Source organism: Opisthorchis viverrini (genome assembly GCF_000715545.1).
Source record: "Opisthorchis viverrini unplaced genomic scaffold opera_v5_114, whole genome shotgun sequence".
Taxonomy (NCBI): Eukaryota; Metazoa; Platyhelminthes; class Trematoda; order Opisthorchiida; family Opisthorchiidae; genus Opisthorchis; species Opisthorchis viverrini.
Genome location: NW_008751769.1, coordinates 230,461 through 254,036, shown reverse-complemented (window position 1 = coordinate 254,036; position 23,576 = coordinate 230,461). Strand labels below are relative to the sequence as shown.

The window sequence follows — 23,576 nt, the reverse complement described above, 5'->3', positions numbered from 1 at the left end:
ACATTGCTTGTCATTCTGGTTGACTTATGAGTAACTATTGGTACTGTGCAACCCTTGTTACCAGGTTCCGGCTCATAAGCCTTGCTTCAGTTTTCTATCCATGGAGATTTTCGTGAACCCTTACCTTCGTAAAATCACTTTCCGCGGCTATCCGACGACAAGTTCCATGTCTAGAAAACAGGAGGAAAGCCTGCACATCACCAATAAGTATCCGCGGATCAATCGCAGTGATAGGTACTGTGTACTACAGTTTAGAATTCCATCTACCAGTAATGTACAACTTCCACGACCAGAAGGCATTCAATTCCGTCTCGTGGTGTAATTCGCCTGGTCACCTCGCTATGTGCGACACGGTGGAGTAGCAAAAAAGACCAAAACTCCCTCCTAGATGCTGCACTTCGATACACGAGTGCCATTAAAAGAAACGACTGGGTCATGTCTGACAATGTCTCCAACTACTGATGTCTCTTGTCTCGAGGTCCGCGCCCAGGGAAACGGCAATGACCAGCGCGGTTGAGTTTGTTGGTAACGGCTTTCACACTTCGCTTCCAAGTCCCTGGCTCTTTTCCACCCCTCGCATGGTAGTGTAGAAAGAGCCTTTCGAGGAAGTCGGTCGACTGACATACGAAGGACGTGGCCAAACCAGTGCAGCTTATGGAGTGTGGTCAGTGTGGTCTATCGTGGGTTAGTTATTTCTTCCGAAAACCATCCGACCTACATTGCATTGCTGATCCAGTATCTTCAACTGGCTTAATTCGAAGACATCGATGGTCAAACACTTAGTCTCTTGACGTGCTCAGCACGCAGAGGCCAGGTTTCTGACCCGTATACTAACATAGAGCTCACCGCAGCATTGGTTTTCGTGTAGCGTCTGTGTTGTCTTTTTGAAGTTAGGAATAACTCTCGACATGCCCCATTTTGCAGATGCCTTCTCTTCGTTGCGTATCGCACCAATCAGCGGTTCTCGGTCCTCCTTGGAGCGAGGTGAACTCAGACCGTCCGGTCCTGGTGCCTTTTCACTTTTCAGTACGGATATTTCGTACTTCATCTCTTCTTCCGACGGGCGAATAAAGTTTACATCCCATTCTCTCTTATGCACTATCCCCACAGACTGTGTTGTAGAAGGCTGTCTAAAATTCTCTCCAAAGTGTTCGGCCCATCTTTGGGAGTGAATTATTGAGCCGCCTTCTTCATTCACCGTCTCACTGACTGCCTGGTTTCCTGGAGTCAGTCGATCCTATGACTTGATACAGGGCACGGCTCTTCCCGATAGTGAAAGCCTTCCACATCCTCTGATCTTTAGACATCCACGAGAGCTCTCGGTCTTTCCTTAAACTGTTCTTTATTGGTCATTCTCGGTATTTGGGTGCGCCGTCTTACTCGTTGCTTGCTGGTACGGATTTCCTGGCACCAGTCCTGAATAACGATCTCGACGACATTCAGTGGTCATGTGGTCGTATCGGAGAGGTCGGACAGACTGCACTGAACACCGCTAGCGTAGCTCCTTTCACATTTTGCCACGCTTGAATCACATGCTTACTACCAATACGGTATTGACTTATTTTAGAGGGATGGATACTGTTTAGCTATAAAAGTTCTTCAAAGGTACTGGGTAGACATGCACGCGCCATGGCTTAATCGAAATCAAGTTGCTTTTCCCCAGAAGGAACGGCGATCTTGAATTGTAGCTCTTCCACGGTGGCTGATGGCCACGTGACCCGACTGGGTCCATGGTTGGTTTGCAGTTTGTGGCCTCCAGGTTACATGGTGCGGTATGGTTCCAATGAGCTCACAGGAGGTGCCTTTTGAGCAGCACCGGCCTCGTTGCTATTTCAACCGTATTGAATAATGCGCCAACTGCCACGGTCTACCGTGGTGCGGTTTTTAGCGCTGAACTTTTCTGACCCCTCCTTCCTTTGGAGATGGCAGCATCGCTGTTTTCATGAATACAGACATGCTGGAGGAATCACCTTACAGCTTTCCTAATCCTGTCGCAGGTGACGGCACGACTTTACCGCCAGACGGCCTCGTATCACAATTGCTCGTAGTACGATGTCTCGCCACTCTTAATCTGATTGCTCCCTTTCGGCCTTTTTGGTATGGTTGCACCTCGTGGAACGAAGTTCCAACCAGTCTAGCCTGCGGGATGATTGCAGCACTGAAACCCAACTACCACGTCAAGGTGGAAACTTAAGGTCATAAACAGCTTCCCCATAGCCATTGGTATCTGACAGGGATGTCCGCTCTCTCCAATTTCGTTTATTTTTGTCATTGATGAGGTAACGTGGGAAAATCCCTGAATGTCTTCAAAACTCCGGTGTTCAAACCTCCTATTGAGAACCTTGTGTACCTGGAAAAGCTTATCAGTCATCCGGCTTTCCGGTATGTTTTTCGTGCCCCGCAAAGTGCAATGTTCTGTCTTCGTGTGTTGAAAAAGTGAAGCTGGGGTTTGCGGATCTCTACACATATCTCGGAAGTTGTGTAATGGTTAGTTGTAGCGGTTAGCCCTAGTCTCTAGTGAACAGAACAAATTACTAATGTAAGCCAGATACAAAGTCACAAGGAGAAAAATCCAAGTAAATCTTGACTCAGTTCAAAATAGGAGATTCCGTATTCCGTTGAACCACCACACCAAAAAAGGTTCTATCTTCCTGGTATTCCAGATCTCCGGTGATAGAAATAGAAATCCACAAGTGTGAATATATTAGTCCAGTGTTTGTAGCTAAAATGTTTGTTCACGTTTAGTGTTAGCAGCAGTCAAATATAGCCAACCGGCGGTCACAACAACAGTCACTCAGCAAAAGTCTCAAAATCACGTTGGACCCCAACAAGCGGGCGGTAGCGGTTGTATTTCAGTAAAACAAACTTTTGTACAGCGATGTGATTAATAATTATGGGGAAAAAGAAGATGATACTGAGCATGAAAAAGAGCAGTTTACAAGTGCTACAGTTGTATAGCCCCGATGGTGGTGTGACAGACGAAGTGGACGCACGAATTTTTAGGACCATAATTGCGTTTGCCAATTCGCGCTGTCTGGTTTCAATCCTTCAAACTGTGCAAATCTGTGATCAGAGCTATCTTACACTGCTGCTGTTAGTCTTGTCCTTCATATAGTGGATCTCTGAGTCTTGCTTCGAATTTACGTAGGTGAAACATTGTTATCGAATTTCCATCTATGTTACATGAGCAATTCTTCCACAGTTTTGACGCGACCATTCTGGCTGGTCCTACTCGAAGGAAGAAACCTGAAGTGAGTTTCCTCTTGTTAGATGTCCCCTTTGCTGTACATCCCTCACTCTACCGGGATCTAAATTCCGACCGTCTGACATATGAGACGAGCACCTTATTAATGCTCCAACGTTTCACTTTGACGCCTAAAATATCGAACTTCAACAGAAGAAAACGTTAGTTCTTAAGCGGTTTGTGTGGCGGCTTGACTGGTGGTTCATTGATTACCTCAGCTGTTGCCTGTCTGGAGCCCTCGGTCGCCGCGAGCGCATGGAATCTGACAGAGAATTCTTCTAACATCTTAGCAGTAGTCACACCAGTCTCTTCTACACAGTTAAGCAAGTGCTGGGAACAAATGTTCAACAAGTTGTAGCACTGCCTACAGACAATGTTGTCATTACATTGTTGGAGTTGATTTCTACCCTCATCCGTTCAACGGTATCCATACTAAATTTTCCGGTTACGTTTCAGTTCCGATTCCCTCACATCATTTGAAGCATCGGATGAAATCAAAGAAGCATGATCGAACGGGGAAGAAAAAGACGCATCGAAAACACAGCTCCTCCGTTTGTTCCATTCCAAATACCTAAATGATCCATTGACTAGTCCTCCGGTAGTGAATACGAATGGACAGATGGCACAAAGCCTACCAACCCTACCAGTGAGCATGCGGAACCTCCGAAGGTTTGTGTCTAACCTTCCTCGTCACCCTTTTAGAGTTCAACTTGGATAAGTGAGGTTCACTCCGTAGAGGATTTCGTGGACCTGTTTTCTTCCTCGCATGAGAAAAAGCCTAATCGTTCGAGTCAACCAGATCAAGTAAGTGTTTCCTTAATTCGGATAATTCACCTGGCAGGCAAATCAGTCCATAACTGAACTCAATCCACACTGGAGGGATGGAGGGACGGGTCTACCTGAAAATGTTACTGACAAAACGAAACAGGTTCCTAAATCAGTTTTGACGAAAGACAACGAAGCTTGGTTATTTAAGTCTTACAAGCGTTGCCTGGACCAAGCCAGAGATGAAGGCATCGATGTTGAAGAGCTACTGCTTCAGCGTTGGGACAGGGCGACTGTGGACGATATGCTGGCCGCGTTTGCTCACGGTATCCATCGTCGCTCCACGGGACATGTGTAAGATACCTTGATTCGAATTTCTCTTGTTTTATCACTTTGCTCTGTCCATCTCCCTACCCACCTGTATCTCCAGTCGTTCTCAGCACAGAGGTTAGCAACAACATACAGTTTTCGAACGTTTGGATCCACATCGTTCATTTTAGATGCGTAGCACATTCGTACACGATTCCCTTAGTCAATCCGAACCAAACTGAAAGCACTACACCTTCTACAATTCTAGTAACTTTATACACCCCGTAGTTTGTTCTACTTCCTTCCAAATCCTTGCTCCTATATGTGACAGATAAGTACGATTACGAGTACTGCCATCCGGTTGCGTTTGCGGATGGTTTACACCGCAATCTACGGATAAGCGATAACGAGTCTCCAGGACTAATGGCGTTCAAACGACAGTACTAGACCATGTTACGTTTCATACATCAGAATAAGCTAACTAGCATAAACTGGCCTCAATTTTTTGAAATGTCCTACAAGTTGTCAACACTAGGCAGGTAAGTACTGTGCGGTCTGATTGTTACGTCTGTCCGTAGCGCAACGCGATACAACTGCTGGCGAGCTTCTAGTGAACATTAGCTGAATGAGGTGATTTTATTAGTATAAAACGACCCTCACATCATACCGATTTGATTCATGAAGACAGGTTCCTTTACTTGGAGGTAGCCATCCTAACCGGCTCTTTTTATCACCTCCGATGCTCATCATTGACAGCATGACATCAGTGTTCAACATCGATGCTTCACTGCCGTACAACCATGATTTATTTGAAAGCCTTATTGTAAAGAAAAGAATAACGGTGGACGGGGAGGAGATTTAATGCTAGCTTACCACTATCATTCCCTGGTGCCTACACCTCCAGACATCCACTCAGGCAATCTGGACAGAAACTGACAACAAGAACGCCACTGACATCGGTTGACAGCCATATCTTGTAGTGTCTCCAACCAGCCACAGTGAGGATCACGCGGTCCCCATCCTTATACATGGGGTTCATTCACGATTCCCTTTTGGTATTCCTGGCTCCGTTGCTCCTCACCCGTGTGAAGGCGCACCTATTTTGATCCGCCTGTCTTGCGCACGGTTGGGTGGGCTTATCGTGAAGTGAAAATAAGCCATATTTATCAACCCGAATTTTTTGCGTATTATTTATTGCACCTTTTACGTACTTACGGTTTTGGCTCAAATGCGGCCCTAAATGAAAAAAATTAGGGATTTATTTGGTAGTCATATTCCGGTGTATACAGATTCTAGCTCCACTTGTCATCGGTCTGATCGTTTGCGAAGATTGACTCGTTGGTGCACACCGTCAAATAGTGGCTACTTGCAGTGATAGGGAGTCGTGTGGAATTCGGTGGAGTACAAATGGGCGATTTGTCGGAGCGTAGCCGACACATTCATTCGATTGGAAAATGCTCGAAACCGGTTGAGGGGTCGTCGCTTAAGAAAATTTCACAGAACGTTCTGTTTTCTAAACTCATACTTAAATAAACTACATCTGGACACGGCGCGTCACGCTTAGGTCGAACCGAAGCATGTGAAGCGCACGTAGAATGACAGGCTTGAAAGCTTCCCCACTGTATGATGGTGTTGACCACGGTCCTGAATTGGTGACGTTTTCGGCGAATTTGTTCGACTACTTTATTCATGTTACCCATTCATCTACTGTGTAAGCCTCCAGCCTCATTGAGGTTTTACGCACCCTTAGATTAATCCTATGCATATAAGGGTCCAGTCCACTTGACCGTACGCTACGTTTTAAGTTGCCGGTAACAACCTTGGGACAATTTTCGCACATGTTAATACAAATTTCATTGACTTTTTAGCTATCGCTCGGTCTTATCGTCTGGATTGCTGTACATTGCTTCTGGAACAAATTTGAATATACCACTGCATTCTTATTTTCATCACATCCCAGCTGAAGGCCATACCACTATCAAACTTTGTTTTGTTCAGTTTCACTCACCTACGTGTTGGTATACCATTTTTTTCGCCTAATACCTCTGTTTATACTTCCAGGACTCCCCGAGCTCCTCCGCGATGGAAGAAGTCGCGGCCGAACGATTTCGGGAAGCCTGAATCTAGCAGTACAGAACTGGAGTCCGACCATCAGACAATCCAGAACACAGGTTTGTGCTGTTTGTTAAACCTCGCTACTCGTCAAAGAATGGTTATATGCGTTTCACTGCTGTCATGTCATTTTGTTTTGAGTACTTTAGAGGTTCGTCTTTTTGGGTTTTTATCAACCCCATTTAATATCTATGGTTCTTTTGTGAGGTGTGATTTGTTTGGAAAAAGATATTTGTGTTGCCTCAGTATTAAATTATCAACTTTCATTGACCACATTGCTCGGCGTCCCTTTTTGGTTGCTTTTCAGCTGTTCCGAAGGCTACCTCACGTGCTGAGGATAGCTCAGCCGTTTCCACTTCAGATACCACTGAAACTGAGGAGCGTTTTGTTACTACAGATGATGTTAATGCGATGGCCGCTAAAGTCCTCAAAGCCGAACTGACCGGAGATCCAGTAGGTCGATTGGTTTGTGAGGCCTTGGCTTGATTTTATATGTATGAGAACATTGTCCTATGACTTCCTATAATTCTGGTGACGGTGAACAAGTCAAACTTGCTACAGAATCACCAATTACAATCGAAAACTAAGAAGTGAATTAAATTCTAATGTCGACCTGCATTTTATTTTGCAGACAAACAAAGACATCATCTACTCATCATCATGCTTATCTTTTACCCATTATTCACCAGTCTTACCAGCGATTTCTTGCCTTAGTTCGATGGAATGCCCTATGTTGCACTGATTCGAATCGCTTTCTTTGGTGCACTGGAGGTCAGTATCTCATACTCGTCATCTGCACTAGCAAGGGCCACGTCAACGGTGTTATCCATATGGACGTTGAGAGACTGTTATTTTGCCCTCATGTGCGCACCATCAGAGCTACTTTTGACAAACTAATAGGGCTTCAACGTTGCCGACAAATACCAGTAATGTAGTGTTATTGATATCCGGGAATCAGAGACCAACCACCACTGTTTAGGTTTTCTCATTGCTCACAGAGCGCGATACTTCTCCCCACATTCATCTGAAAGCCTCTGAAGGTCATGGGTGGCACCATGTTTTAGGTTGGCCGGAGCAGATAGACTCAGTAGGTGCAGTCCCTATAACATGTTGCTTGTCGTATCCTCGGAGCTGAGTATATTTGCAAATAGTCTCGTTGTGTACTTAATCCGCTCATTGAGATGTAGTTCGTTAGTGGCAATCATCTGTGTGTCGTCACATGCATATAAGTTTGTCCTCTGTATTTACGAGGGAGTTATCTAAAACGGTACACTCGACTTTTTCTTCCACAAGACAAAAGTCAAAAAGTTGAAAGCGAACTTGCAGAAACTTCGTGAAGCTCATCGCCGAGGAATCAAGATTAGAATGCATGTCCTTCGTAAGCGTTCCGTAACCAACGATCCACCCGTGGCTAGCGACAAACCCATTGTGATTCCTCTCACGCAAATGGACGACCGTGGTATGGAGAGACCGCTTCGAATAGTTAGTCCCTCCTCATCCTCCTTCGACCAGCGAAAGTAAGCTTTTGATAGCCCGTTGCTTTCGGATTGACTATATCAACTGAGTTACGTATTTTCAGTTTTTACCGTAAAAGAACCGTGTAGTCACGTGCTCTCGGACTTGAGTCAAACTTTACTATCATCTAAACTGGAGCCGTTTCAACTAAAACATCATAACCTCTCACTAAAATGTTTGAACCTATCGTTGAAATTTAGATTCAGTTTTTATCTACACAATAATCAGTTCCGTAGAATGCAGATCTGAAACAAGTAAGCGCGGTCGGGACTTGGACTTTTTGTCGGTACAATTGGGCAAGGGCGTTTGTGTTTTGTTGATGGTAGTAACACGATTGCCACATACAGCAATGGCGTGTGGGCGATGCTCAGACCAGCTACTTTAGCCGGATGTTTGTGGTGACCCTCTTGTGACCTAGATTAGGTGGCCTTGTTCATATCAGTTTGAGACAAGGTAACCAATCGGACAGCGAAAAACACATAACCAAAACCTAATTCCTATGTACACTTTTCTCAGAGATATGCATGTAGACCGTGTGTGCACATGATGGTAGGCTGTATGTTTGTACTGATTTGCTTGGTATCCTGCCATGTACTTCACTTCAGCTCGGTAATGAAGTTACACTGCGTCCTCGTCACTTTTTCAACTTATGGCCCTTTGTATGCGCTGAACGATTTCGAGGTAATCCATTTGTAAGGTGCCAAAGCAATGAATGCAAAGTATCCGGTTCCATCCCGACCTCGATAGATTGCAAGTATGCCTTGGAAGTGTGAATTCCAGAGGATCTTAGTATTTACTTCGGTCGATCTTTCCAACCCAGGTTGCAGTGTGCATCTCCATCCTGCTACCTAATCACGCTTTCCCAGTGAGGATTGCATGGTAGCATGTCAACACAACGCTACCAGCCACACTTTGTAGCGTGAAATCTATGCACATTGGTCACTTGGTCGGTGGTGCCACCCGAGCTCAAAAGCTCTGTCTGCTTAGTTTTCCTTTATGAAACGGCTTTCGGAGTCTCATCTGTCAGCTGATCGTCCGAGTGAGTGGAATCCAAGATCACCCTCTCAGCACTGGAACGCATCTAGCTAGTGTTTTTAGGTAAACGAGCCCAGTTTACTTCGTTGCTCGGAGGATTAATGAATACTGGACGGTGCTGGTTAAATTTTGCTTTTTACCCCCATTAGGTTAGTGTTTTGTTAGCATGCCATCTCAAACAACCTCTACGCATTTTTCCGCAAGTAGTATAATTTTGAAAGGGAGAAAATGTCAGTCCGGATGCATAGCTAGCAGATTTAAGTTATCTCACCTGACTGGAAGGCCATCACTTTCGGCTCAGTAGGGCCACCAAAATCTGACTCCCAGTTATGAAATGCTTCGGTTTAATCTATTTCTAAATGAATGTACGAATGCTATGTTCGGTGTGTGATATATACTTATCTACTGAGGAACGTAGTAGGCCCTTCTGGACCGAAATTGAGCAGTTCAACATCGCCACGAACCAGGTTTTACCTGTTTTGAAGATGATGATATAGTCAAATAGTGTGTAATACCAGTTCTGATCACAAACTAGGCCTTGAGTTTGAACTCAGCGTACACTCCGGTGTATGGTTTTCGTAAATAAAGGCGCAGCCAGGTAGGTTCAAAAATTCCGACGTGAGACTAGTATTGCCACATTACGTGTAATTTTTCCCAGCTAGAACATACGGCTGTATTTTTCGAGAAGCTCTTCTGCGGTCTCTCGATTCCTAGAACGAATTGCGCACACTCACACCGACCCACCGAATAGCTGCCACATCAAAACGCATTACCGATCTTACCTCCATTGTTGATCAAACTTCCGCAACCAAATTACGAATCTCGGCGAACGAGCCAGCCACAAAATATAATTTTAAGTTCAGTCGGAACTGGTGGTCAGCAACGTGCCTTATACCGGAGGAACTACGTTTCCGTGATTCATTTTGAATTTTCCACTCGATGGTTTACGAAGTGTTTTCTCGTCCAGTGAATTTTTAAATGACTCGTGATCAATTTGGTGGCAACTGACCACTGTTACCTGATCATCCTGGTGGTAGGTTATCTGTATGAGTGTGAATGGTGCATGTTGGACATGACTCAGGACAAAACTTGTCATCCAAATTTTTCCGCTGATGAATTCAGCTGCTTCGATAGCCCTCCTCTTCCAGGAACCGCACAATAGTGGTGTGAGCGAGTAATGACGTGTTTTGTCACGTGTCTAAGTTCCTGTTTTCAAGACTCAAAACTGGGTTAGTGCTCCTAACCTGTCATCTACCTGTAGCCTTCTTTCGGTTTCGTCGTACTTACTGAGAGTTAACCGAATTAGTAGCGGTCGTAGCTGTTATGCAAATTGTACGCAGTGTTTAGTTGAGAATGATGTAGTGGATTTCTTCTGCTTGGACAACTTAATTCAGACTGTCAACCACTGTGTTTTACAGAAGCGTTTGAACCTCTGCCGGTTCATCATTCATTGTAGACCCTACGTCACATTTCTCTGCATGTGAGTAGTTTTTGTGTGGTCTCTTCGTAGTTTGATCCGAAGTTCTCTCGTCGTCTTATCGGATGTACCTTCCAGCTCCCTGTATTTCAGTGAGTCACTAACTCATTATTTGCGCAGTTTTGACTCTCCATGACTGTTCAGGTATACCCATTAAAAAAGGGAGAAGTCACTGCTTGTTCAGTTAGATAACGGACTAGTTTGAATCTGAAAGTGTGGCTTTATTAGCTTTTGCCTGGTGATTCCTGGTTTAACTAAAGTTGTTTCTCGAACGTAAGCTGACTTCGTGCTATGTACTCGCTGGTTGGCAAGTTTGGAGCAGATGATCCAACGTGTTAATGTGAATGAATGATTGAAGCGCCCAACTAACTCTCGGTGCCTAGCTATCATGTCAATTGAAGGAAACATGAGCGCTGAAATACTGCTAGGTTTCCCAAGCCTAGACAGAAGAAACTGAAATGCCGGGATTAGATTCGAACCACGAACCTTCCGGCGAGTAGTTTTGTGCCTTGACCAACATAAGGAGATGTTTTTGTCAGCAATTTTATCATAGAACATCTTTATTTATTTGCCCACATTCCACTTCTAGGACAAAATCCTTCCGCACACACGATGCCAGCGGCAAACGAGTCGCCTACTTACCTGCAGACTCGGCTGAAACGAGCGTGAGAGACATGGTGCGCGAAGAACAGTCTCGGTCTTCTTATGATGTGGACATGGAATTTACGCGACTCGCATCGAAGGTAGTGCTGACCTTACAAATTCACTCGCCTCTAGAAAGATCAATTTTTTCCTTCATCCCTAACCTATTGCTCTTGGATACTCGAGATGAATGCTAATTTTCTCAAGCTTACTCGCGGAAATCCACCCTGTCTAATTAGTAAAGCGAAAACTCTATCGGTCTAACCATTTAAGTGACCGCTTCACTCATATCAGTGGTCCACGAATGGCACTGTAACTGCTGAGATTTTTCTTCAATGGGGACTCCAGAGTGACAAAACAAAAGTCAACATAACCCAGCCAGACGGCGACCGCATATCCAGTTCGTGACCGATCCCATTAATGTTACTTACCGCGTCATACTGAGGTCGAACCAAGCTATTTCGTTTCAGTAGTGCATTTGGATGCGGTTACCTTACAAATCGGGTTATGAAGGGCAACTTTGAAGGTGTGGTTAAAACAGAGGGATGCTGATAGTGGTTGAGCAATGGGGGGTGCTGACTTAAAGACGAAAGGTTTTAGTGTTGGAAGCAGCAGTCTTATGCTGGTAGCCTTACGTAGAAGAGGGATTCAGGCCTTGATATACGGCGACTCGGCACTCGACTGATTAAACGAATCATGATTCCCACTTTGATGAAAACGATTGTGGATCGGCCTCGACTGTTTCGCTACCTACATGATAAGCTACCCCATTTTACATCATATTCTAACCACCCTGGTAGATTTTCTTACCTTTTCGGACTACAGACCATGTTTTTCCGTTTATTGTGTACTGAAATAATCGAACCGTTCCATTTTGCAGGCTGGTAGGAAAGTTGACGATGAATACGACGACGCCTTTGTCCCTAAAAGAAGTTTCACTGATCGGGATGTTGCTCGGATCAAGCAAGACGCAGTGGCAGGTACGTGAAGTTAAGCCTCGTTCTTGGGTCGATATCTTTGCAAGTGTAGTTTTTACTTTGTGCACGGTCGGAAAGGTTCGTTGTAGCGAACAGTGTTCGTTTTATTTGCTTCTTGTGTTTCATTCTGCCGAACTGTAGGCGTTCTGTCGCTCTCTATGCCGGGCTAATAGTTAGTTGCTTTTTTGTACTATAGCAAAAACCCGGTAACTGAGCAGACGCTAATCAAAAACACATCCTTCATGTGCACCCATGTACGTTTATGCGGCTTCTAGGTTTGTCACGACGCATTCTGTGGCCATACATTTCCTGCGGACGGTTCTTCGATTGACCCAAACCACGGGCTGACAAAGTTATTTGAATTTTGCGACTCGTGTTTATGTCTTATGCAGGCTGACCTGGTCTATACTCTCTCCTCCAGTCATTTGTTGAGTGTCTTTGTCGCTTGACTTTTCAGTTTTAAGATACTCTGCAGGTTGTTGCAGTGCTGTTTTTAAAGCTAGCCTCTTCCTCTCCTGAATGACTGCTATCTCCTAGTTTGATTGGCATCCACTGTGGGATGATTGTCTAGTAGCTACTGACCTAGACTTCGCGTGGTTTACCGTTCCGCTGCCCACAGTGCGACCGTTCACTTTAGCTCCGTACGACCCGGTGATCATTTTTTTTCTGCTCGTGAGTATAGTTCGGCTATCCCCGAGTTCGCCCTACACATTGAGGCTCATGTTTTGATTTCCGGACTATCTGATGTAAGTTCTCGGTTTTCGGACACCTTGTGTATATGTGCAGTTTGTTCCTTGAGGTACTTCGGCAAACGATTGATCGTCCTCATGTGGGCATAGGAAAAATCACACTGAATTTTCAAGTGGGACAAGCCTAAAGTCCCCACACGAAATTGCAGATCCAAAATAATTTTTTGGCTGAACATCGTCCTTAGTGGCTTGTGTGATCATTGGGGCTGAGACTCCATTCCACCTAAGCGGCCAAACCGCATGACATTGGCTTCATGCAAACTCCTCGTGCTGTTTCGTTGTTGGGTGAACGAAAACTCAGGCTGATCTCGCCGGCATGTCATGTGATATGCTTGAATCTGAGGAAGTTTTGTACACCATACATCGGAGAAAATGTTACCAGTGGCATAAATTTGTAATTCATCTGAAGCGTACTTTCCCCAGTGTCGTCTTTCCTACACACACTTCAATCACTTCAATCATCATTCTTCTGGTTCATGTCCTTTTCAGCCTACAAGCGTCGCGCGTTTGCTGAAGCGTCCTGCACCACCTGCCTCGAACGCGTTCCAAAGCATTTGGTCATTAGCGTGGGTGAAAAAGTGAGTGAGCAGTTTATCGCTGCATTCCTCCAGTCGTTCGTTCCACTTTTGTGTAAGTTAGTACATGTCGTGAAACTGTAAAGTCGAAACGTTCTCCGGTTGGACGCACCTAAAAATGCACAGAAAAAGACATCTTTTGTAGCTTCGCGTCTCTTTCTCTAGTTACTCATCCATCGGCCTCATGCAACACCTAATATGATTTGAGGTTACTTTTAACCTTGAGGTTAATGTTTTTGTGACTACTGTAGCCTCCAAATGAAGGATTCATCGAAAGCCAACACAGCAGTCCCATTCTGCGTTTGTTAATAGCCGAACTAAGAATCAGAATGCTAGTAAACGGGTGCCGCTATAAGGACATGTGTCTATGCACTTTGAACTCCCGTCTGGAAGACCGTTAAACAGATTGTGTGGTTCTTTAGGAAAAAAATTTAAAAAAAAATAAATTTCCGTTTTAACGGCCTAGATCAAATTCTCATTGGTCCCTCGAAATCGGTCAGTGGTTGCCATCAACAAAGGCTTGAGAGAGCCTTTTGTATCACAGTAATGTACATAAGGTTTCTCGGCAGCGTAGAGATTCTTGTGGCGCGGTACTCGTTCCATTCCATAATGTGTTCTGGACGGGTTGTAATTATAGTGTTCCGAATGACAGCTTACTGGACCCATATAAATGAATGGGCCAAGGTTTTCATTGTCTGTTGCTCAAGCACTGATCATTTCGTAAATCACAGGAATAATCTTGCGGATTTTAGAGAGAACTGAAGTCTTTTGTCGCTTCACATTGGGTCCTTTTTTATAATGTGTTATGTGGCAGTGATGTATCGATGTCAACGCTGATATTACTTCCTGCGCTGATGTGCACCAATCCATCTTATTGTTTTCTGAAATTTACGTGGAATGGATTATTTGTGATTGGTTGTGTTGTTTCTAGAATACTAAAGATCCGGCTCAGTTGCATCTACCCAACTCATTTGATTGCACTAGTGTCCAGCCACCCATCACTCCTATTTTAATTTGTCCCTGGCAAATCGCTCTTGATTAGCTGTCTGGAATGACTGCATATCCATTTCACATTTGTCCATTTCTCTTTGGACAGGCTTTTCTTTCCCTCCCTGGGCACGTAAGCCTGGTGCCTGGTCATTGTCTGCTCACTCCATACGAGCATATTGGCTCCACTACTCGCTTGGAGGAGCGCACATTGGACGAATTGGCAAACTTCAAGCATCAACTAGTTGCCATGTTCAAACGCCACTTGGACGACTCTGGATGTGTCTTCATCGAGATTGCTGCCCGACCGGATAGTGTGCGGGCCCACACGCAGATAGAATGTATCCCAGTCCCACCGGATATCTTCACTTCCCTCCCAGCATACTTCAAAGTGAGTGGGAGCAAGTCCCGTTTTGGATACCTCACACTTTTCGACTGCACACATTTTCCAACCGTTTCAGCCTTCGCGAAATATCGTATTGTTAATCCTTTGGATCAGCGTCTTGATGGTAGTTTTCACTTTCTATCATGTCCTCGTACATCCGGAATATTTACTTATAGGTTTGTGTTACCCCTCGAGGAACCCCAGCGCAGTGGATTTTTTCAGGTAGCCAAATTCCCAACTTCTTTTTGAGTTCAATTCGTTGTTTCCAGGTGCAGGTACAGAATAGTGTTATGAGCTAAAGACGGCAACCGAGCGTCGTAATTCCTGAGTGTTACCAGGGCATTTCAATAATATTTTAATAGCTTCTTTGGTGTAGTAGACCCTCGTTATACTGTCACTGTCCATATTCGAACCCTTGTTAATCGTCCGCTGGGTTTATCTTTTGATGTGCTATCATGTTTGTCGTTTACCACAGATCGTTTGCTTCATCTCTTACTATCGTGACAGCAGTTATGTCTCGTTGGTGCATAGATTTTCGTACTACACCGAATAATCGGATCGATTCCGTCACACTTACTTGCCTATATTTGTCGGAATGTGTGGCCTGACCCTGACTGGTCTGGTGGTTTGCAGTAGTCGCTTAAAGGGGTAACATGAGGTCTTATTGTCGCTTTTGATATCAGCGCCGGAAACAAAAAAAATATTTTCAATGTACCCAGTGGTCTCTTTTACGAATAGGTTTGTTTTCGTAAGTCAGTGAGAACTCGGTAATTTCCTCCATTGTCAAAGCTGGCAACTAGCGAGAAAGATTGAGTCTTTGACGAACATCAAGGGCACGCGGAAGATGCAGAGGGTATGTGGGAGATATGCTTCATTGGCGTAACTACATGTCGATTAACGTCTACGAGAGCAAGCACTGTTTTATACTTTGAACTCTTGTTGGTGAAAGGCTCGCAGGGATTGGCCATGACTTCATAATGTGGAATTCGAATGGTCACTATCCGTTGTAACTGTGGGGTAGCTGGTCATTCAGGACACTGATGGAACTTATTCCATCGCGCTTGATATTCAGATTATTTCAGTGGGAGTCCCAAGGAATAAAACAAAGGAGACTGAATGCAAGTGGGCTATATTAGGGATAGCCCAATGGATGAAAAGAGCGCTGCGGCTCAGTTAACTATAACAGAGAGAAAATGGAATCTCAGTGAAATATTACAGATGGTTGAGTGGGTCTGACTATCCTGACACCTCCCATTTCGAAATGTTTTCAGATATTTTCAGATGTGGAGTCACCGGCATTGGTTTCAATGGTTTTGGGTTACGAATGGACGCCGTGTAGGTGTACATATGGATTTGACTGGGGGGGGTGTCTATTTGCACAGGGGCACGTGTGTGGATGGTAACTCAAAAGCATCCAACAATATGTCCAGAGGAATTGAGTTATCCCATGTAGTTGGTTCAGCGTGTCCAGGGCGAAGTTGATTCGCATGACGGTGGCAGCTTGTACGTCAACTTCTTATATGACGTTACCCATACGGGATTTAATCTAACCCAAATTCCATTTGTCTACACCGCCGCGATAGTCGTTAGCCAAAACCGAATCACCACGCTTATAGGTGGTGTGAACCGTACCGTGATGGCGGTTGAACTGTGGCTCCATATGTGTGTTCCATGTTTGTGAATGCGACGGAGGTGGGCGTACCACATCAATGGGTAAAAGGAATTTACGTCCGAAAGGCGCTTCCTCGGGAGATTTGTGGTTTTGCAACTTTGAGTTAGGTGTCCTACGGTAACTTAACAAGAAGGCTTCAGTAATCTCCGCTGACGTTCCCTCCCCTGGTTTGGAAGTTTCAACAAACCGTTCGACTTGATCGTCAGATCGAAGTTGGAACGGCAGCGATCTCACGTGGTAAATGTCATTTTGCGTGCAAAACAAGGCGAATTTGACCGAGATAAATGCACTGTCATTATCTCAAATCATGGGTCCTGTCTTACCGGAGCGACTGAAGATGCGAGTGAGCAGCAAGATTGTGAAGTGACAAGTGATATAATCCATCGTGATTATCTCCGGCCATGTACTCTAAGTATCAAGCATGATAAGATAATGCCGATTGTTTATTGTTCCCGCAGAATCAATATGTAGACGCGACCAAGGGTTAGTCGGTACAGGTCAAGAAAATAACTTGGTCGTCTGCGGCGATTTTGCAGAACACTGACATTTTGAATAGGACTACACAAGTATTTCTAGCTATTTGTCGAAACTCGGTCAGTATAAATAACTTCGCGCCAATGCTTTCATGCGGTTGATACCTGGGTGTACAAAATGAAACTGATTTAGTACTGCAGCCTGCAGTTTGGCTGGTATTGTGACACGTTCATAAAATAGGAAACACCTACAGATTTCAGATAGAGAAATCGCGTGCCACTGAAGATGGCCAGCGTGTTCGGTGATGGTGTTTAACTTGTTGGAGCGGGAACGGATTCACTTCTGGTTTCACCACTGTCTATTTTTGGAAGCAACTGGAAGGGCTCGAATGGATGCAGCGAGTACGGTTCAAACTTTCAGTTTGATAGAATTGGAATCCACAACTGTCTCTTCTGCTGGCTGTCGTGATTCCATCAGTCTTGATAAGACATCTGCATGGCCAGTAGTATGCGTGGAGTGAGCGTTGATTGAAAAAATCGTAGCCAGAGTGAATAGTCGCCGTTGGAGACGATTTGCCGTGTGTACTGGAACGCCTTTCTTCGAATCGACAAGTGATTTTTGATCGGTTAGGAGTGTTAAATGGCGATCGTATGCCGTTTTGTGGAATTTATTGATGGCAAACGATTGCAACTGCTTCTTCTTCTGTTTGACTGTAATTGCGTTCGGCTGGTGTTAAGGATCGGGCTGCACAGACGATTGTTTCTCCAGTTTCATCAGGAAATCTGTGGGAAATGGCTGCTCTGACTCAATGGTTGGATGCACCTGACGCTAGAATGGTATCTTCAGATGGGTTGTAATGGTTAACCAACAGGTCTGACGATAGGAGTGATTTAATTCTGTCGAAAGCTGTGTGACAATGAGGTGACCGATTCCACGGGACATCCTTTTTAAAGAGATGGTTGAGTGGNTCCGGCCATGTACTCTAAGTATCAAGCATGATAAGATAATGCCGATTGTTTATTGTTCCCGCAGAATCAATATGTAGACGCGACCAAGGGTTAGTCGGTACAGGTCAAGAAAATAACTTGGTCGTCTGCGGCGATTTTGCAGAACACTGACATTTTGAATAGGACTACACAAGTATTTCTAGCTATTTGTCGAAACTCGGTCAGTATAAATAACTTCGCGCCAATGCTTTCATGCGGTTGATACCTGGGTGTACAAAATGAAACTGATTTAGTACTGCAGCCTGCAGTTTGGCTGGTATTGTGACACGTTCATAAAATAGGAAACACCTACAGATTTCAGATAGAGAAATCGCGTGCCACTGAAGATGGCCAGCGTGTTCGGTGATGGTGTTTAACTTGTTGGAGCGGGAACGGATTCACTTCTGGTTTCACCACTGTCTATTTTTGGAAGCAACTGGAAGGGCTCGAATGGATGCAGCGAGTACGGTTCAAACTTTCAGTTTGATAGAATTGGAATCCACAACTGTCTCTTCTGCTGGCTGTCGTGATTCCATCAGTCTTGATAAGACATCTGCATGGCCAGTAGTATGCGTGGAGTGAGCGTTGATTGAAAAAATCGTAGCCAGAGTGAATAGTCGCCGTTGGAGACGATTTGCCGTGTGTACTGGAACGCCTTTCTTCGAATCGACAAGTGATTTTTGATCGGTTAGGAGTGTTAAATGGCGATCGTATGCCGTTTTGTGGAATTTATTGATGGCAAACGATTGCAACTGCTTCTTCTTCTGTTTGACTGTAATTGCGTTCGGCTGGTGTTAAGGATCGGGCTGCACAGACGATTGTTTCTCCAGTTTCATCAGGAAATCTGTGGGAAATGGCTGCTCTGACTCAATGGTTGGATGCACCTGACGCTAGAATGGTATCTTCAGATGGGTTGTAATGGTTAACCAACAGGTCTGACGGTAGGAGTGATTTAATTCTGTCGAAAGCTGTGTGACAATGAGGTGACCGATTCCACGGGACATCCTTTTTAAAGAGATGGTTGAGTGGACCACGAACACGGTACGTATCTTGTAGAAAATTACTATACTGGCTTAACAACCCGAGGAAAGATCGTTGTGAAGGCACATTCCTCGATGTTGGCACTCTATGAATTCCATCGGTATTGTCCGGGTGAGGACGATGGCCAGATTTATCGAAAATAAAACCCAAATATTTGATAGACGTAAGAAAGAATGCACATTTTTCTGTTCGACCAGCTGATTGCTTGTTTCTTACTTCCTGGACAAATCTGAAAGTCTGATCTATACGGGAATGTATCAAACGAACAATGAGCCCTCCAAATAGTGGGTCACGTGATTCTGTTACCCAGCTACTTCTAGGCTACCGCTNAAAGTCTGATCTATACGGGAATGTATCAAACGAACAATGAGCCCTCCAAATAGTGGGTCACGTGATTCTGTTACCCAGCTACTTCTAGTCTGGGCTTCCGCTCTTCGTTCATTCTTGAATCTAGTATTAGGTGGCCTGACAGACTATGACCTGATACACTGGCTTTCCTTTTCCTCAGGTGAAAGTTCTACTTACCGTTCAGTAGGAACTCCACTGCCCTTCCGTTTAAGGAAGAAGCTGATGTAAGTCGGCCCTGAGGTGCGCGGACGAACATGGTGAAAACCGAGTTAATTGACTACCGCCGGAAAAAATACGAATACTGATAACTCCCAAGTTTTGTATGATCGGTACAAAACAGTCTTTCGAGGCCAGACAACAACAGCCATTCCTTTAGAGTGTATATCCGGATTGTGTAAGTGTACGCACTGATCCATCCCTTCCTAAACTAAATCAGAGATAATGATGTTTTCTCCTTGAACTTGCGTAACAGTCGAGCACTGTTGGGTCGAACGAATAAGCAGGCAGCTCATTCTGTAGGACGCATTGGCATGGCTTCAACGGAACTCATGACACGGAATATGTGCTGCCGCCGTGAATTAACACAGTTCGTTCATCACGTAAACCTTCAAGAAACTGGTTCCAGATATACTTATTAGATCGGTCACGACGTCATGATATCGGTTACGTTTTCCATTGCGTCAAGAAAATGGTTGATTTAGGAATCATGTGGAATCAATTCATGTCTTGTCCAGTTGCGCTTTAGACTGATGTATCGAAGCAGCGTGACTGTTATCAATGTACACGGGTCGCAGTCATGCTCAATGGAGGACGAAAAATGTAAGCCTTACACAAATTTGTATTTTTTTTCCGCCACTTCCAAAAATAACAACTTCCCTTTGCTGAGAGACTTCACTGCTTGTATCGATCTAGGTTCACTCTGTCCGGACGTTCTCGGACGCCGTAATACGAAGAGTGTGAACACTAACAGTGGTTGACTTCTGAGACTGTCCTATACGTCTAAATTTCATCATCACCACCCGGGTTAGCTTCATCACCACTATGTGGACACCGAAGTATCACTTTTACGTGCCCGATGACACTGTCGTTCTCTATCAAGATGCTCGGAATGTTATGTATCATATGATTGCTGCAAAGAGCGGACTAGGAGAATAGGTTGTTGACTTGTCCAAACGACGTTCGACGTTCAGCTCCATATGCCACGCTATTGCAGCGAACGGTAAAAGTTTTAGGTGAAACGTCTGGAATCGTCTGGGTTCGGAAATCAGGTTGTTGCATCAACATTAACCGAACTATACTCTGACAGACTTCAGCCCATCTATCCCGCAGGCAACAGCGTGGTACAAGTTGAAGTCCGGTGATGACGGCTGAACTTGTCGGACAACCTCTTTCCAGACCCTTTGATTCATTTTGCGACACAAAAGCATACCGCCATGGTAACCATTAAAAATAAAATAAAAATAATAAAATTGTTATGCTTATTCACAATATTCATTTTAGGTGCTGAAGTTCTCATTGCTGAAGGTGATTCCTATGTTCCTTCTCGTCTGAACAGCGAAGTATCTAAGGCACCAAGTCACCAAAATCCCGCATAACTGGACGTGTGTTTGCTTGGAATTTGGATTATATCCCGAAAATAAAATAGCTCGGATTAGCTGAGGCGTAAAATTTCCGACCGGTCGGTCCATGGTTCGAACACAGTCTGGGTACATGGACTGCTCCACTTTACGCCTGGGCTACCTGACGATATCTAAGCTTCGTGCTTCTTTTTTGGGGTATGACAGCTAGGAACCGAAAGGATGTTACAGCTGTTATTTATTTATGCCACAACTAAGAGTGACCACTCAGCTGTGAGTTTAACAGCTGGCGTATTTTACCGCCGACCATCAGATAATTCCAATTGGTTTAAATATATAAGACGTCCTCAGTTCTATTTCGTCAAATTAATCGTATTGTGTGATGATCATTATGTCCAGCAAATCAACTTTGAATTCCCATCAAACACGCTACCGATACGCTATTCAGCACGTCCAGTTTAGTGGCACCTCAACCTTCTCCATAATGGTTATGTAACTGGCGTCTGAGCCTTATTCGTAAGTTTCCTGTGTTTTTTCTTCAGAAGGCATTATCTGAAATGGGATCAGAATGGGATCAGAATCGCCGCGTGATTACCCTCAAACCAACTGGTCTCGGTGCCCGAGGTTCCGTACCCCCTAAATTCGCTTATGTTGCTGTCGAATTTGGGGTGTCAGATGGTGGGCTGGCCCGCGTCATTGACAACGGTGTGGATGTCCCTTCCTATTTTGGCCGAGTACGTGAATGCTTCTTACAGCTGATTTCTTTGCTAAGTCCGAGTTCTCTAACTCCTTAGACGATTAGACATTTTGATAACGTTCGAAATCTGGTCCTATCGGATATTAGTATGACCTGATGGAGACTTCGCAGACGTGCCCCGCTTAGTCATATCAACCACTATTCCTGTCGAATTACGTGAACAGTACAGTAACTTGGGAGTTGCATGAATTTAGGCCGAGTTCACTAGTCGAATCAGATAGGATCACGTGAGTAGGCTGTAGTGCTCCAAGCCTAGCTCACTGACTGGGTTTTAATGAGTTTCAAGCAGACTTATGTTACCGTTCCCCATCATATAGGTGTGTGCTGACGCTTGAAGGTTGCAACAAGCTACTTGGCGAACCATCGCTTTGTTATCGTTTTTATAACGGCATGAGACTGAAATGTTGTTGAACTCGGCATTGGGCTTGATGAAATTGAAAAAATTCACGATCTTCTGTTGTACACAATTCGGTACGTGAGCGGTGATAATTGCAAGGATGGTGCCTCCACTTGAGGCTGCTTGAATCATCATTTACCAATGGCTCTTTGAGCTAATACTACTTTTGGCACTTTGACCCGTGGAAGATGGTACCGGTGGTGGGCACACAAGTGACTTTCAGCAACCTAATGAGTAATGTGTTATGTCTTTACAATGTATTGCGGTATCTCGAATATCTTACCAATTAAAACACGAGGCGGGTTTGTGCAACACACCATCATCGTCATACACTAGGGGTTCAGACGGATTCAGTTGAATGTTTAAATGAGTGCATTTCCCGAATTGAGTCTCGTTTGGGTATAAGTAGAACCTAAGAGTGACGGAAACCCGGGACCGCACCTGGCTGATGAAGCTCAAGAAAGGCAAATCCGGTCAGTGGGGCTGTCGAAGTGTAGTGTATTAATTCGACTACCTTAAAAAGAACATTGTTTCAAAACAAATGGATGTTTCACCACGACAAGTTGAAATTTTCGTTCCGCCTGTTGATCAGCACTTTTGTCTTGTATCCGTTGTCCATCTGCCACCTTCATTTTTCCTAGGAAATTGTCGGAGGAATACTGGAAAAGGATTCCTCCTTTTGGCGTAAGCCGAAACCGGAATCTTTTGATCGTTTGCGCAAGAAGGTGATTGAATTTGAGACTATGTGGCACCCGTTCAACAAATGGGCAGAACGCGACCCGAGAAATCGACTGCTTGTTGAAGAGTCTAACGCTCCACCAACTCCAGAAGGTCCTGAACTCCCACCTGGCCTGATGGACTGACAACAGGTGGACTGTACATAGTCATTTTAATAAAACTTTCAGTTTTTATCGTCTTGTGTGCGATCAGTCTTCACTGGTTTGTCTGCATTTTGGTCTTTCATCTCGTCAGTAGAGCTTCGTATGCTGCACACTCATATCGGGATTGGAGCGATTTTCCGGCTGTATACTTCACCTAATCTTCTCGTTGATGATTTCGTGTTAACCTGTCAAACCGATCAGGATTTGCTTTCAAGTTATAGTTTTCGGAGTCCCGGTTATTTCACTCTTCCATCGTGTTACTCTCTGTTTGAGGTTATCGTAGCAGGAAGCGCAGGAGTAATGCCCCCATCTGGGTAACTGTCTTCCACTGGAATTAAACAACTGAATACCAATCGAGATACACACTGAATGCCACACAAACGAGCCATTGAGTTTGTCAGCTTCGACCGGTAACCCGAAACGTCGCGATACTCATATTTTTTCCCTAATTATATGGTGGTTCAGTATCGTCTCAAGATAATGATCTTATTACTCCATCGTGGCCACCCCATTGGGTTATTACCCGACAGTCGTAGCTACGGGCGAAGTTTTCATCCATGATCTACTTAACTACTGTCATCCTTCAGCGACTTTATTAGCACTCTGTTGAAGTTCAGTTCGTCTCCATCAGCTGTAATTTCAAAGCAGTTGCCGGAGGTTGTCACTCCTGT

At 44.6% G+C, this 23,576-nt stretch overlaps 1 protein-coding gene across 1 annotated transcript; it reads left to right on the top strand.

Moving 5' to 3' along the window:
• Positions 1 to 3,147: 3,147 nt before the first annotated feature.
• On the top strand, positions 3,148 to 22,994 carry T265_05782 (hypothetical protein; the record flags this gene model as incomplete). The annotated part of the gene is made up of 13 exons (XM_009170876.1): positions 3,148 to 3,251; positions 3,836 to 3,913; positions 3,947 to 4,048; positions 4,086 to 4,363; positions 6,380 to 6,489; positions 6,738 to 6,883; positions 7,724 to 7,947; positions 11,047 to 11,200; positions 11,980 to 12,079; positions 13,315 to 13,403; positions 14,497 to 14,778; positions 21,413 to 21,604; positions 22,666 to 22,994. 13 exons carry the CDS (start codon positions 3,177 to 3,179, stop codon positions 22,885 to 22,887), a joined length of 2,052 nt encoding a protein of 683 aa, XP_009169140.1.
• Positions 22,995 to 23,576: the final 582 nt, after the last annotated feature.